General features: G+C 41.3%; 1 protein-coding gene across 1 annotated transcript in view; it reads left to right on the forward strand.

Moving 5' to 3' along the window:
* Positions 1–15598, forward strand: part of LOC134531059 (signal-induced proliferation-associated 1-like protein 2) — a 277119-nt gene that overhangs the window by 144207 nt on the left and 117314 nt on the right. Inside the window, exon 3 of the mRNA XM_063366574.1 lies at positions 14766–15148. Within this exon, the coding sequence (XP_063222644.1) occupies positions 14766–15148 (383 nt within the window). The remainder of the gene's footprint in view (positions 1–14765; positions 15149–15598) is intronic.

Below are 15598 nucleotides of genomic sequence, written 5' to 3' on the forward strand. Positions count from 1 at the left end.
GTGTGTATGTATGTATGTGTATATATATATATATATATATATATATATATATATATATATATATATATATATATATGGTCAACTGGTATGACATGTCCGCCACCTTGTCTTCGTCCGCTGGAGGCCGCCATCTTGTTTTCGTCTGCTAGTGTGTGCTAGCGCCATGTTAGTATAATTTTCTGTTCACCATACCTTTGACCTCGACTGTTGGCATTGAACTTTGACCTTGACCTAGAACTTTGATATTGAGCATGAAATTTGACCTTGACCTTGAAATTTGACCTTGAACTTAGACCTTGAACTTAAACTTTGACTTTGTCCTTGATGACCATCATGGATCCGACATTTTATGTTCAGTAACATGCTACCAGGAGCTACCACCTGCTAGAGGACATTGCCACCATCTTGCTTTCGTCTGCTGGAGGACTCCATCTTGTGTGTGTACTCGACTTATAGAGTACATTACCATCATACTTGTTTAAGTTTTACCCGTAGAGTGCAGTAATAATTTATTATTACTAAGGTGCCCGCCAGCTTGGAATTGGGTTGCCATCTTGGTAATTTTTAATTATTTAGCTAGAGATTCGGGAAAAACTCCAAAAGTCACCGAGAAAATCACTTATTAATTTACATATTGAATCGATGGATTCCTGTCCTCGATTAGATTCTTGACCAGTGGCAGGTGTAACTAAATATTAAATATATTCAATATTTTGTTTTCCATTACCTTTCGTGGAATTTATTAATCATTCACTCTACGAAAATAAACTCAAGATAATATACCTGACCAACTAAATAAATACAGTACCGCTATGCCTTACACGAAAGTCTAGTTTTTGATTCTTAGAATAACCTTTAAAATGTTCATGTACAATACCATCCATACATATACACCAAGCGTCTTCGGACCGCAGACCGGATCATCAACAATGTCAGACATATAGACCATGAACACAGTACACACAGGAAAACGGAATGTACACACAGTACACACAGGAAAACGGAATGTACACACAGTACACACAGGAAACGGAATGAACATACACAGTAGCGGAAACACAGAGGCTTAGTTAGAAATCATAATACAGGAAATGAAACATTAAATTTTTACTTTCAATATTTAATTTACTTCTCAACATTATACAAATGTAGGTAAAACAAGTCATTATTGTATGTAGCCAGCCTCCTTCAGTTCTTTGAGTATGATGGATATTTCTTTGATGCTCGAATAGTTTCCTGCACAAAGCGAACCATGTAGAAGTCTTAGCCGGTCAACCAATATGTTTGGATCTTTCCATGATGTGTAATCAATCTCTTCTACCACCACCTTCCTTGCATGCTCATTATAAATACTTTTAATACCTATCACAATCGTCCCAGTGATCATAATAAGCTTTATCAGATTTATTTATTATAACACGTCGTTTCCATCGTTTCGGTCTCAGGACACCATCACAGTCTTCGATCTTGCCTGCTTTTGGTGCTTCAGCACAGTCTTCGATCACGTCGCCAGCTTCGGAGTCACTGTAGCCATCACCGTAGAAGGCATCGTCTTCACCCAGATTACCGTAAGAATTCGATATCGTTGATGTCGAAGTGTCTTCGTCGTCTTCATGCTTCCTTTTTAGGAGTCCATCATTTTTACTAAGTATGGAGGATCTACTGAATATAGGCTTGAATGTATTCTCACTTTTCAACTTTAAATATATGGCTCCGTTTCAAGGGAACTCCTTTAATCATAATAAAATTGTCACATGCTTGAAATGTCCTAAAGTGGCTAAGATACCTTAAAAAAATATTGAGCTGCTGAGCCAGGATCGTGACCTTTGACTTTGACTTTGACCTTCGACCCCACCCGCCATATTGGATTTTGTCGTCTTGAATTCTAGAATTTCCGCCATCTTGGAATCGAATGCCCAACTCCTGTGTATTGCATCTTTCGTTATGTCATCATCATCGAATGGTCCACACCTGTGCGTTGCATTTTTCGTTACGGTATCATCGTTGAGTTCCCCACTCTTGTGAGTTGCAACTTTTGTTATGGCCTTCCGCCATTTTGAATTATGATTTAACGCCCACAATTTTGAATTATGGCATCATATCCGTCATCTTTAAAACCTGTAAATATTAACATAGACTATTGGAAAAATTTTTAATTAATACAACTACAGACATCACTACGCATATTTAACACAAATCAAACACATTTATAATCTAGAACACCCAACCAACAAAAAAGGACACACACTTGGACGCACTTTCAACAGAAAGGACGCATACTTGGACACACACTCGTCATTTAGGACACATTCTCTGCATGTAGGACACATTCAACGAAAAGATCACACATCTGGACACACGTTCGTCATCTAGAAGACACAGTTGGACACTCGTTCATCATCTTGTTGGAAACTATGCTTGGCAGGCCAACAAGGACTTAAGAACAGGTGGTTGTCGGCAATGAGCACAACAGAGTTAGGTTAGGCGATCATTATTACATACAAAAATAATATTTTTACACTTAACAGACAATGGTGCTCTGCTCATAAACTGTGGCAAACCCCCCTTATACCGGGGTAGTCGCACACGTCCGCACTCGCCACGCCAGTCCCGTGTACGCGTCACCACTGACATACTGATACTGAGAGTGTAAAGAAATTAAGTTCAACAGACGCGCATCGACTGGTCTAACATTTGGCAAGTGCGCAAAAAAAATATTACCATACTAAATTTACCGACAGTCCTGGAAACTCTATCGTGATAGGTATAATAATGAATTACCAAATGAAACATGCTCAAACTTAAATACTGTAAAAATGCAAAGGGGCTTAAAAGGTAATTTCTAGGTATCATTTAAATTGGTATAATTAAATTCATGAAAAGGCAAAGGGGCTTAAAAGGTAATTTCTAGGTATCATTTAAATTGGTATAATTAAATTCATGACATGTAGCCACATTGGTATACAGACACTCTTGCACTGTAATTAATTCTAATCCAAAGTCCCAAAAAAGTCTATTACGGAGGAGGGGGGGAGGAACCGAAATAATGACGTTCTTCAGCCTAGATAATCCAACCACTAAATCCCGTCGCCGCACTCTGTTTTCAAAACACATCTTCTGTAAGTCATACCAGCCGGGGAAAAAAGTACAAAAATCCAGTTCTCACACTTAATTGTTACTGAAGCATACCTCTGAAGCCGGTGACTGCCGGGGTCGGGTGTAAACCCCACTCACTTTTTGCGCCTCTTGCATCACACTGCTTCTGTGGCCCGTGCACTAGGCCCACACTATCGCGCTCTCGTATACCACCACTTATTTCGCTTCGCCAAACGTGTCTTGGCATTACCGTCATATTGCCGTTAATTCGTGTTCACGTAACGTAACACAACTTCCCCATGGCTGGGGTGCTATTTCTACTCTCCACGAGCAGTTCCGCGGCCGGCGGTCAAACACACACTCTCCTCGCAAACAGCTGGCAGCCGCTTCACCTTGTCACGTCAGCTGACGTCACCCCCCTCCTCTACTACCACCCCTCACTCCGCTAGATCGTTCTGGTTACTTCTTGTGGGTCCCACTACAGAATAAGAGTACTTAACGTAAAATAAACCAAGTATACTATTAAAAAGTTACAATAAATAAATATTAACATACACCATTAAATAATATAAGCACATAAATAGTGTTATAAAAAATTAACTCATCTTAAAATAAACTTTACGCAAAATAAAAGTAATAATAATAACCAAGACTGAGGCCGCCACAAGTGGCCTCAAAACAAAGGGGCTGGAAAGCTTCAGTATTCGCAGTTCCCTGCTCGGTAACCAGTCCACAACTTCCTGATAACGTAGGAAAAACCAAAGTTAATTATATACAAAACCGAACAAATGAAACAAATGCCTCTCTTTGATTATTTACAATATAAGCCCCGGAAAGAAAATAATGAAATTAAATATACTTGTTACAGGCATGCCACCACAAGATTTTAAAAACAAACAAGCGAGTAAAAATAAACTGTGAGATCATAAAACATTTACAGCAAAAAAATCTGAACTATAGAATTAATATTATTATTCGCTTGGGATTACTAAACCACAAAGAGTGAGCGAGTTCAGGGTCCTAAACATTTACTGATGGCAAAATGTTACTTCAGTCGGGAATACTATCTCACATACGCTTGAGACACTGGCGAATTTCCTTATAAATGACTCGCCTGGTAGGATGTCTCTGGAGCTGGACTTCTCTGGACCACGGGAATGGACGCCGCCTTCTCCCGGCGTGGCCGCCTCAGCACCGACCCGATGTCGGTCTTCTTTGGACGAGTGCTCGCTTCCCTGCGGCACCTCGAGCAGTCCTTACTCGTGGAGAGGACTCGCCCGTGGTCTGGCCCTCGTTCACCTCCACGGCACGTGGAAACGCCCCAGCGGTACAGCAGCTCGTGAAAGGACCCGGTGGACCGCTCCTTGGAAGTCCCTGTGCCGAGCGAGTAGACCTCCTACTGTCAGCGAAGTCGGACTCTCCCGATGATAGACGGTTGCAGCATAAAGGTCCTTACAGGCATTCCAGCGCCTGCTGGTCCACTCGCGATGGAGGTCCCTCCTGGTTAGCGAGCAGTTGGGATGAGTCTTCAACGACTCGCTCTCCGACTCGCCGATATTCGCCCTTCTTAATGTGGCGAACTTCTTGCCGACACATCGTCCGGTACCTCTGAAATAAACCACTGGAACACGTAGTTATGTTAACATGTCCATGTAACGTAGTCTGGTGCAGTGATGTCAGACGGGCGACTAGCAACATGACGTCGTGGTGCTGGTGCTCGTGGGTGGGTTGTGGACCCCTGACTCGCTGATGGTCACTGAGTGAACAGCACCGCACCGGGAGCACTTAACATAGGTACCCGGGCGAGCTGTTCGATTCCTTGGAGACTAGTCTTGAACATTATTTAGTAACCTCTGCACGCTTCCGGCTCTCACAGCCTCACTCAGGCCAGAGTCGTTGGAACCTTTACTGGAGGTCAGTGAACCTGACAAAACAGTAATTGATATGCTGGGAAACAGGGGGTTGGTTCTAAATACCACTGACACTCAGCCAACGAAAAAGACACTCAGGCCAGAGTGGACATCTGGACACTAGTTCGTAATCTATAACACACATCATCTAGGGCATACATTTGTACACAGATAGGACACACTCCCATCATTTAGAAGACATAGTTGGACACACTCCCATCATTTAGAAGACATAGTTGGACACACTCCCATCATTTAGAAGACAGTTGGACACACTCCCATCATTTAGAGGACACAGTTGGACACCCTCTCATCATTTAGAAGACACAGTTGGACACATTCCCATCATTTAGAAGACACAATTGGACACACTCCCATAGTCTAGGACACACAGATGGACACACTCCCATCATCCAGGACACACAGTTGGGCGCACAGTGGGACGCACTCTTCATCTAGGACACCACAGTCAACGAAAAGGACGCACATTTGGTCGAAAATTAAACTTTGGTAAGATATGATCGCAGGATTTGTAAGGAAACGATGCCATCAGTAGGGATACGATCCTATCAAAGGGATACAATTCCATAAGTAGGATACGATCGACATGTACTGTAGGATACGATCGCATATGGTAGGGTAATATGTATTTTGCTCCAGTGACATTAGGCTACATCTGGCTACAAGGATACGAGGCTACGTGGCTACATGGCTTCATGGGTTCGAGGGTACGAGTCTACAAGGCTCCAACTGGCTGCAATTACGGCATTAGTCAGCAAGAGTTAATTCATCTCATGCAAAAAATTTATTGCACATGCTGTATTGTAAAAGCAGTAGCTCTTTCATGTGGGATGCGGAATACTCACTCACTCACGATCGTAAGAGGAGGGCTTCGTTAGACCTCAAAAGGAAGAAAAATTGTCTTGCAAGATATTGCTTTTGTTTTAATTCCACATGATAAAAATATCTTGTAAATGCTGATTCGGTAACATGAATTCAGCAATCAAACGAAATCTGAATCTCAACAGTAACCTATAGCATACATCTGAATGTATTCACTGAGCTGGATTTTGCAAGGCTTCTTTTGGACTCCGTGTGGATTGCGATGCATGTCCAGTTATTCCTGATGAAATATAAAGCTGTCATTCATGATTCCATTGGACAGACCCCTGCGAGTATAGTGCTTGGACAGGAGTTGAGGTTGCCCTGTGACATTAAGTTCGCCAAGAGCCAATCAGCACCACCGACTATGCCTATCATCTCGAGAAGTGTATGTACTCAGGCGCGACCTGAATGCTAACTCGACCGGATTTCAGAAAGACGATGTGCTATGTCTATACTACCCATAAAGGAAGTAAGGCAAATGCCCTTAACTTTAGGGGGCATGAAGTGAAACAACTAAATGATGTGGTATACCATATCCAGAGAGGAAATGCAGAACTATTGAAATTGGTGCATTTGGACTGGTTAAAGGAATACGCTTGAAGAGATGTGTTGTCCGGAACGAACTTAGTTAAGGGGAGGATCAGTCAGTGTTACGAGACTAGCGAGAAGCTCGCCAGCCTGCCGGTCTATTTTTTCCCTAACCTAACTAAAAACTTCGTGTATTTGGGAGGGGTCCGGGTTAGGGAGGAGACTAAATGCGTCTCAGGCCGAAGCCTATAGCTTTACTCATGCTGGGTTTAAGCGATGCAGGAAATGTAGCACGCATCATGTGCTAGGAGGGGTTTGGCCAGTCATGGCAGCGATTGGCGCCATGACTAACTCCCCTCACTTCTTAAATCTAGACTAAAAACTAGATACTTTGGGCCCAGGTAAAACCTGCATTGACACAGGGAAAACCCTGGACACTTACATGTGGGATGTAATAATTCATACATTAACTTCAAGCAGATTGGTTATGGGGAACTGTGGGGGGCGCTGGTTTGTTCGGGGGCGACTAGGTGTGGTTTCCCGCCAAGCTGCCAGCGAGCCTATACTAAACTACTAGAAGGGGAAAGGTATTTGTGTATGCCTCTAAATTAATTTATATTAATAAACATTTAAAATTAAGAGCTGTTTTTATTGGGTAAGCTACAAATTATTTAATTATTATGTTTGTCGCGAGTTGGTTCGTCGGGCTACACTCAGGAGTGGATAGAGCTTCAGGTTGAGCTAGGTCGGTTAGAGAAATTATCTAGTCCTTCCGTGCGCTTGCCTGCAGATGGGGCGCTGTCCACTATCGCTACAGCCTAATCCTATTAGCAACGACGCCTCGCTCCACTCCCCTCCTTCCCAGCGTTTTCTCATTTAACTCTCTGTGGCGCTGGAGGATTCGGAATGTTCCCCGAGCCCCGCCTGCTTGAAGTGGCTTATATAGGACGTCATTGTTCTGGGAGCTTCAGGTTTCAAGTCGACCCTGATGACCCGACACCTAGATGGGTTGCGAGACCATTCCGGAAGGGGTTCGAGGCGTATAAAAACTGCGATGCCAGCCTTCGAGACAGTGAGCGAAGTTAGACGACGAGCGACAGGCTTCGTGTGCGAGACTGGTGCATTGGGGACCGAAGCATCTGTGTGTTGTGTGTGCGGCGGACGAGTGAGTAGTGTGAGGCAGTGTGTTGAGACAGAGGCGAGGGGCAAGAGACGAGCAGTCGTGAGAACACTGTCGAGCCGAGCTCCAGTGGGGAGAGTAAATTGTGGACCTTATGAAAGAGCGATGAATTTGTGGATAGACAATTTAATTATTATAACTTAATAGCGTAATATTAGGTAATAAATAGATCTGTAATGAATTAATTAGACAACCTTTCCAAACTTGTTTTCCCACTTGTAACAATACAATAGTAGACTTTATCAATATCTTCAGAGTTTAAAATTGTCATTCCAAATCAAGTTGTTCAGTCTTTATGTTTTTTAGAATCTAATTGTGTCGTGTCAGATTCCCACTTCCCTTGTGCATCCACTATTTGAGGGTCGGATGCACAGTATTTAGAAAGTTACTCATTTGCTCCACTTCAGCAAGGAAAACTAACTTTTAGGCGTGTGCTTAACATATGTGCAGTGAGACGTAAAAGTAATTTCTTTCACCAACGGTGACGAGCAGCCATGGTGCAATGCTAATAAGAATAATTCAAAGCTGGCTGGAATTTGTTTTTTCATAAACTTTTTTTATCTGGTTAGAGGTTGTAGATTACGGGGACACAGAGGGGGAAACTTGAGAATTTAGCACTTTACTCTTTACATATGCTGTAATGAGCATAATCATAGCTGTTTTTGGTAGCTTTGTAAAATATACCTATACAGACATTGATTTGTTTAAATGAGTTGAACTAAATAAACATTACTGGGCCTTAGGTGTGTTTCAGAGTTGTTACTTCTACAAAATTGCCTCCATCACTTATCTTAACTAAAAAGGTTTAAGAATGAACATTTAATCAGTATCCGTCGAGCATGATAAACTTAAGTCTTACATGTACCAAAGTACCCTACCGAAACATTTGTGTAGTTATTCGCTGTTGCGAGCCTAAAAGTTGAAATAACTGGTAAAAATCGCTATTGATCTTTTTAATAAGAGCATCTGGTTCAAAACTAGCATCCCATAAACTCATTTCCTGAAGAATAAATTAGTTAGGAATTGTAATTTTGGGGCTACGAAGCAATATTTTTGGCAAATAATCTTATTATCTTATTGTGGATACAAATGCCCTCTTCTTAGTGGCGATGCGCATTGCAAACTATACAACATTAATCTACTTGCTTGCAATTTTGGAATATTTTTTTCCCTTTTAGTCTCGTTATACGTAATATGAACGAAGTAAAAACAAAAGTAGTCAGGTTAGTTGGTTCATAGTGCATACTTTGCAGTCTTACACTCTCATGTATTGAGCAGCGCTGACCGGTTAGAGATCATCTATGACATTGATTGTGATTGTAAGTCACTGAGCCTGTGTCATTCGTTTTAAATTACAATCACATAATGAGTTGCCGTTCTATTCATAACTTTGCAGAGCAAAAAAAAAAAAAAAGAGAGAGAGAGAGAGAGAGAGAGAAAATAGTTCTGCTGACCCACACACAGGCCCTGTCTGTAAACAGTTACCATCGGTCTCCGCGCAGAACTAGCGGTACTCGTGCTAACTAGAGCGACTCAGTGCACTGTCTGGTGTGGAAGGCGCAGCCCCCCTCGACCAGTTCTCGTGTGCCGAAGACAAAGAAAGAGGCGCAGCCAGAGGAAAGAGGCACAGCCATAGAAAGAGGCGCAGCCAAAGAGAGAGAGAGAGAGAGAGAGACAGACAGACAGACAGACAGACAGAAAAAAGAGTAGATAGCAAGAGACAAGAGGCAGAGAAAGAGAGAGTCAGACAGGGAAAGAGAGGCAGACATAGAAAGAAATAGAGACAGAGAAAGAGAGGCAGACATAGAAAGAGAGAGAGAGACAGATAGATAAAGAGAGACAGACAGAAAGCGTGGTACAAAAAGTTCGACGCCCACGAACCCTAGTACTCGTCCATAAACTACGCAAGTACGCGCATCCCAAACACCGGCATTAGTTGCCTGAGTAAGAAAGCTTGCCCATGAGTATACCGCACGTGTTTAGTTCCGGCTGGCTTAGGCAGTGGAATAGGGAGGGGGGGGGGGGGGGAAATTACAAATCAGGCAGTTGTAAAAAAGACTGTGCTGAGGTGGAGCGCAATATCCACGATCTCAGGGTACTCCACAAAGGAGAGGTACCATCTGCTTTTTTATTTGCACTTAAGATACTTTTATCTGGAAAGGGAAGTTCACTTATACATCTCTGATCGGGGCCATACCTGCGGGGTTCTGCTCGGCCAGTTCCTGGTCAAGCCTGATGCGCGCGAGGCATTGTGCCAGAGTTAGCTCTGCCAGGAGACGGCCTCGCCACATTGTCACACACTAAGTCTGAGTTAGAATCGCCGTCTAGTCGGGGTGTATGTGTGTCAGTGAGGCGCGATGATGAGCACGAAGCTCGCTGGTGCTTCTAGCGCGGTATCGCCTCTAAGCGTAAGGCTGTGAACTGGAGCGCAGTCAGGACAACTGTGAAATTTAAGCGGTGACCGTAACGTTATATGGCAGAGAAATGAAGGTAAAGGTTTACTGCTTTTAAGAATCTGTACCGGTTGTTTTACGCCTACAATTTACTCCGAAAACATGCCTTTTAGCCATTTGCACTCTTCTAAAAATACTACTGAAAAACGTAATCCGTTATCAAAATTACTTTTCGGACCCATTCGGATATTTTTTTAGTAGTTTTGAAATCGCGTTGTTTTTCCTGAAATTATGCTTACCGCGTGCGTGCCCGGGCAGACGGGGCTTGAAAACAGCCACTTTAATAAAACATATGGTCGCGTGTACTTATGTACGCGCGTTTGAACTTATACTTACTTGGAATGATAAAATACTAACTGAAATGGTGCATGCAATTAAATTAATAGAATTAAAAAAAAAGGTCAGGAGTAATTCTATGAATACCGTTGGTAATCAAATTAAAAAAAATAAATACTCAGTTTTCAATATTAATATAAGAACTTGTATAAAATTATTTTAGTAAAATAATATAGACGAATTTTGATAAATAATGAAAATCAATATATTTATACTCATTTTTTAAATTTACTAATATTAATTATTTATTAAAAATAATATAATTTATTATGCAAGTATATTAAACATATGGGAACATAACCTCACTTATGCACTAGAAAAAATTTATAAACACAATTTCTATATCTAATATCCTACTAATATTATAAACGCGAAAGTTTGTAAGTATGGATGGATGAATTTTTGTTACTCTTTCACGTAAAATCTACTGAATGGATTTGAATGAAATTTGGCCTACAGCTAGCTTATAACCTGGATTAACACATAGACCCCATATTAATATGAAATTCCATCCCTAAGGGAGTGAAAAAGTGATAATATCATTTTATAACAACAAATAATAGGTCATAGACATACAAATAGTGAGTGTCATTTCTCATACACATAGTAAGGACTGGCAAATTAATATTTTTCTCCTTGGTGAGACCAGTCCGCTTAGTGGAGCTCGCAGCGGCTAGCAAAATAAAGGCGCTAATAACAGTTTTGTTCTTAACTTCGTCAATATATATAGTTGCCTTGAATTTTAAACGCACCATCGTTTGATGCGTTTGTCATGTCTTTAATTTTCGTTTCTTTGTGCCGTATGCGTTCCTATACCATTCATCCGATTGCGATAAAATTTTGATTTGTTATGCGCATGCCCATGAAGGTTACTGAGACGGTATAACTATTTTTCAATTGTTGGAGCACGAATCGTGTCTTAAAATGTGTTTATTTCATTTTATATAGCGGCACTTCGTCTGTTTTTGTTGTATAAGTGCGCACACATGACACAATTTATTTAAATATAAAAGAGAGACAGAGATAGAGTGATATATATATATATATATATATATATATATATATATACACATACACGAGGGTTATTTTTTTTTCAACCTCCGATCGGCTGTAATAAAAAAACGGGAATGAATTGGGAAATTATTTTAATGTCAAAAGAAACGTACATCTTTACTCTATATTTCCACATAATCACCGTGCAGATTGAGGCATTCGTCGTACCGATGCACCAGCTTTCCAATACCCTCTGCATAAAATGATGCCTCCTGCCTATTCAGCCACGTTTTAACACACAACACTCATTCGGCGATGGATTTCTGCTGCAGTGTGCCCTTCTGCCTGTAAGAAACGGATGACTCCACGCAGCTCGCATTTCGCCGTACAGTTTATCGTTGCAGCCATGTTGACATTCCCATAACCAAGCTTCAACTGAGGTGTGAGTTGGCCGCTCCACATGGTTGGTGGAAGGGGGTAAACACTACGAGACGTGTCGATTCGTGTACGAGCGATTAGGGTATCGATTAATGGGCATGCCATGGATAAATGAAACTTTAATCACACTGCAGGGCACTGTTAAAACGTGAGATAGGGACGGAGAGATAAGCTGAGATAGAGCGAGGTATAGAGAATGAAATGGGTTAGATAAAGAGATATACCTATATACGTATAGAGCCATATAGAGACTTATATATAGAAGATATAGAGATAGTGGGAAGTATTTATGTAGATATAAGAGATAAATAGAGATAAAGAGATACATAGATGTATATATATATATACATACATAGATGTATATATATACATAGATGTATATGTATATACATAGATGTATATATATATATACATGATTTGTATATGTGGAACTACTTCAAACATATTACAAAACAAAACTGAATGAGGCATTGCAATGTAGGCCGAGCATTAGCTAGATAATGGAATCTTTTAAATATTAGTAATCTCTTATTTTTCAGCTTTTTTCTATATTGCTTTATAAAGTCTAAATTACATACAGACCAGGTAAATAACTATAAACTGGCAGAACAACGTCTGTCGGAATCTGAAAGTGATATAAATTAATTTTTCACACTTGACATTCAAATTAAGAAGACAATTATTAACTACACCCTGTGTTCAGCCCGGGCAACGCCGGGTATTGCAGCTAGTTCACAATAAATGTTTTTAATTATATAGACCAGTATTCAATATAAATCACTGAAGTATAAGATTTAAAAGCACATATTTTTCTGTAGTCTTTTTTAAAGGTAGATTTCAAACAAATACTACTACCTATTGTAGCCATTACCAAGGTGCGACTTTCGGATTTTTTTTATAGTTTTTCTTTTCATGGTCCCTATACCCTAAAACAATCGTCAACTCAAAAGTTTACATATATATCACAATTTTGTGGACACTATAACTGTCGCAATTTTTCTCAAATCAATTTCAAACTGATACAGAAAATGTAGTCGTGGAAAATCTCGGTCGAGTTCGTTAATGGGCAATATCCGAACAAAGGGGTAGAAATGGGAAAGGTTTTTGAAAAACAAGAAAATCGTTGTAACTACCATAATATGGATAATATTACATCCGTTTGAACGTTTTATAACTCGTAGGAGGAATGCCAAAATCTTTTGTCTGAATAAGCTTTTGATGCGACCAATCATAACTGCAAGGGGTTGAAAAAACAGGGTTGGCGGACAAAAAAATCACAACTACCTTCGTAGGCACAACATTGAATTCGTACAGATTTTGTATTAATCTCATAATTCTTATTTAAAACTTTCGTTTGAAACAATTTTTGATAATACAAACCATTACTGCAAGGGGTGGAAATAACATTAGAAAGACAAAAGGTCATTACTTTTTTTAATAGATATATTTTTAAAACCATTATGTTTTATTGTAAAACGCCTAAACTTTATCTAAAACCTTTGACTGAAATTATTTTTGATGAAACGAACTGTTACCGTAAAAACATAGTTTGAAATTAAAAAAAATTAAAACTTATTTAGTATAAAATTTGTCGGAATTTATTAGTAACCATTTTAATATTACAATTTCTTAAAAAAATATTTATACGAACACACATTAGTGCAAGGGATGAAAAATAGTATTTGAAGATAAAAAATAATTGCATTACTACCTTAGTAGATATAATATGAATTTTGTTAAAACATTTCATGCTGAATACATTAAGTTAAAAACAATCAAAATATTTTCGCTGCATTGAATGAGAATTTTTTTTTTTTTTTTAAAAACATTAGCGAGCATATACGATGTTATGTAGGCTGCATTAGGTTTTTAAAATGTTCCAGGAGTTTATAGAAGTTTCCAAAAAAATCTCCTGAATAAATAGGTATACTTCGAAATCTACCTACGCCCGAAGGCTGTGTCGGAAGGTTTTTTTTGTATATAGCCTTTTTTTCATGCTGTGAATATTTTGTCGCATGGTGCGCGCGTATTGTTTAAATTCGCTCATATTTGTTTTCATAACGTGCCTAAAGAAGCATAACTTCAAAAATAAGTAATCAAAAACAGTTTCCACAATGCAAACACGACACTTGAGCTAATGTTTTGGGCGTCTAACCAACATGGTTTCACACACTTACCTACCAAGTAATGATTCTGATGTGGCCATCCTCTGAATATGAAGGAGTCGGTAGTAGTCGAGAGGATGGCGGGTTATGGCATGAATAATTTTTAATGTTAAAGGTTAAGCGATCACACAAAAGATTAAAAAAATAGCAGTTTTTGTTGTGTTACAATTTTAAATTACAATATAAAATATAATTGGCATTAGAGAGTAAACTAAATTTTCTTTTACATTTATCTAAATTCTACACATATTCAAGATACGATCAAGTTTATATATATATATATATATATATATATGATAATGTAATTGACCTAAAGGTGTAGCGTACCGTTTTATGTCACGTAGTGACATTTCCCTTATATTTCATACATTTGGTAGTCTATGCAAATTTTCTGCCCATCCTGCGGCCCCCTAACCCGGCGAGCGGGCAGGCTGCCTCTCAGATCTCCCTCCGGCTGGATCCGTCCCTGGGCAGTAGTCCGAGCGCGCTAGGGAGGCTGTCTGGCCGGCTCCTCTGGTCAGGAGGCAAGTCGTGGCCGCCCAGAAGCGCTCACTGGGGAGAGACGGGAAGCTACCACCAGCTACCTTCGATGAGGGGCCGAAGGATACTTTCAAGGCATTAATTTCGTCTATTGCTGTCAGGACTGCATCGCAATACAACAAAAAAACACACACCACACACCACCCAACCAAACAACCACCCACCCACCCACCCACCCACCCACCAAACAACCCACCCACCACCACCAGACTGGGCTGCGGTGACGGAGCCGCGTGTGCAGGTGGAGCCGCCGCCGGCCTCGGAGAACGCCTCGAACGCGCTGGCCGAGGAGGGCATGGCGGCCAGCACGAGCCCCAAGCTGCGCCTGAAGCTGCAGCGGCTGTGGGCGGGCGCTCGGCCGCCGCGACCCGCCGCCGACGACACGCTGGACTCCGGCGAGGAGCGGCTGCGGCGGCGCTGCCTCGCGCACCACGACTGCCAGTCCATGGCGGCCAGCCTGGGGTGCGCGGCGCGCCTGCGAGGCCTGCTGCTGGGGCGGCGGCGCAACACCGCCACCGGCGCCTCGGCCGCCTCCATGGTGGGCGCGCGCGCCGCCACGCCCGAGGGCGCGCCCGAGCCCGACGAGGACCCGGGGGACGGCCGCGGCAACCACCTGCTCGAGAGGTGAGCGCTTTACACCCTTCCTGCTTCCATCACTCCGCCGCGTGTGCCTTGCCGTAGCTAGGGACCGGAACAATTCGCGGGTTCAATGACCTGCCGGATGAACTCCATAGTTCTACGTACACTCGGTCAAATGTCACCCACTCATTGGCTGCTGTCTTGTGAGACGTCCCAACGTAGCAGCCTGTGATTCGATAAAGCTTTGGTCGGGCGTTTCTCATTGGCCCAGAGTCACCCAGGTGAGTTGTGAGCCAATAGCAGAGGCAGCACTGAGGTATAACTATTTGTATTTTAGCCTAACGCGAAATGAATTCGCAAATTTTTCCAGTCTCTAGCCATAGGCCTCAAAACTGAACATAACTAGAGTTAGAAATTAATGACCTTTCTAGACGTCAGAAATTCGTTAAAATTACCAAAACAGCTATTAATAAAAAAAAATGTCGACTCGCCATT

This window comes from Bacillus rossius, chromosome 3 (assembly GCF_032445375.1).
Source record: "Bacillus rossius redtenbacheri isolate Brsri chromosome 3, Brsri_v3, whole genome shotgun sequence".
Taxonomy (NCBI): Eukaryota; Metazoa; Arthropoda; class Insecta; order Phasmatodea; family Bacillidae; genus Bacillus; species Bacillus rossius.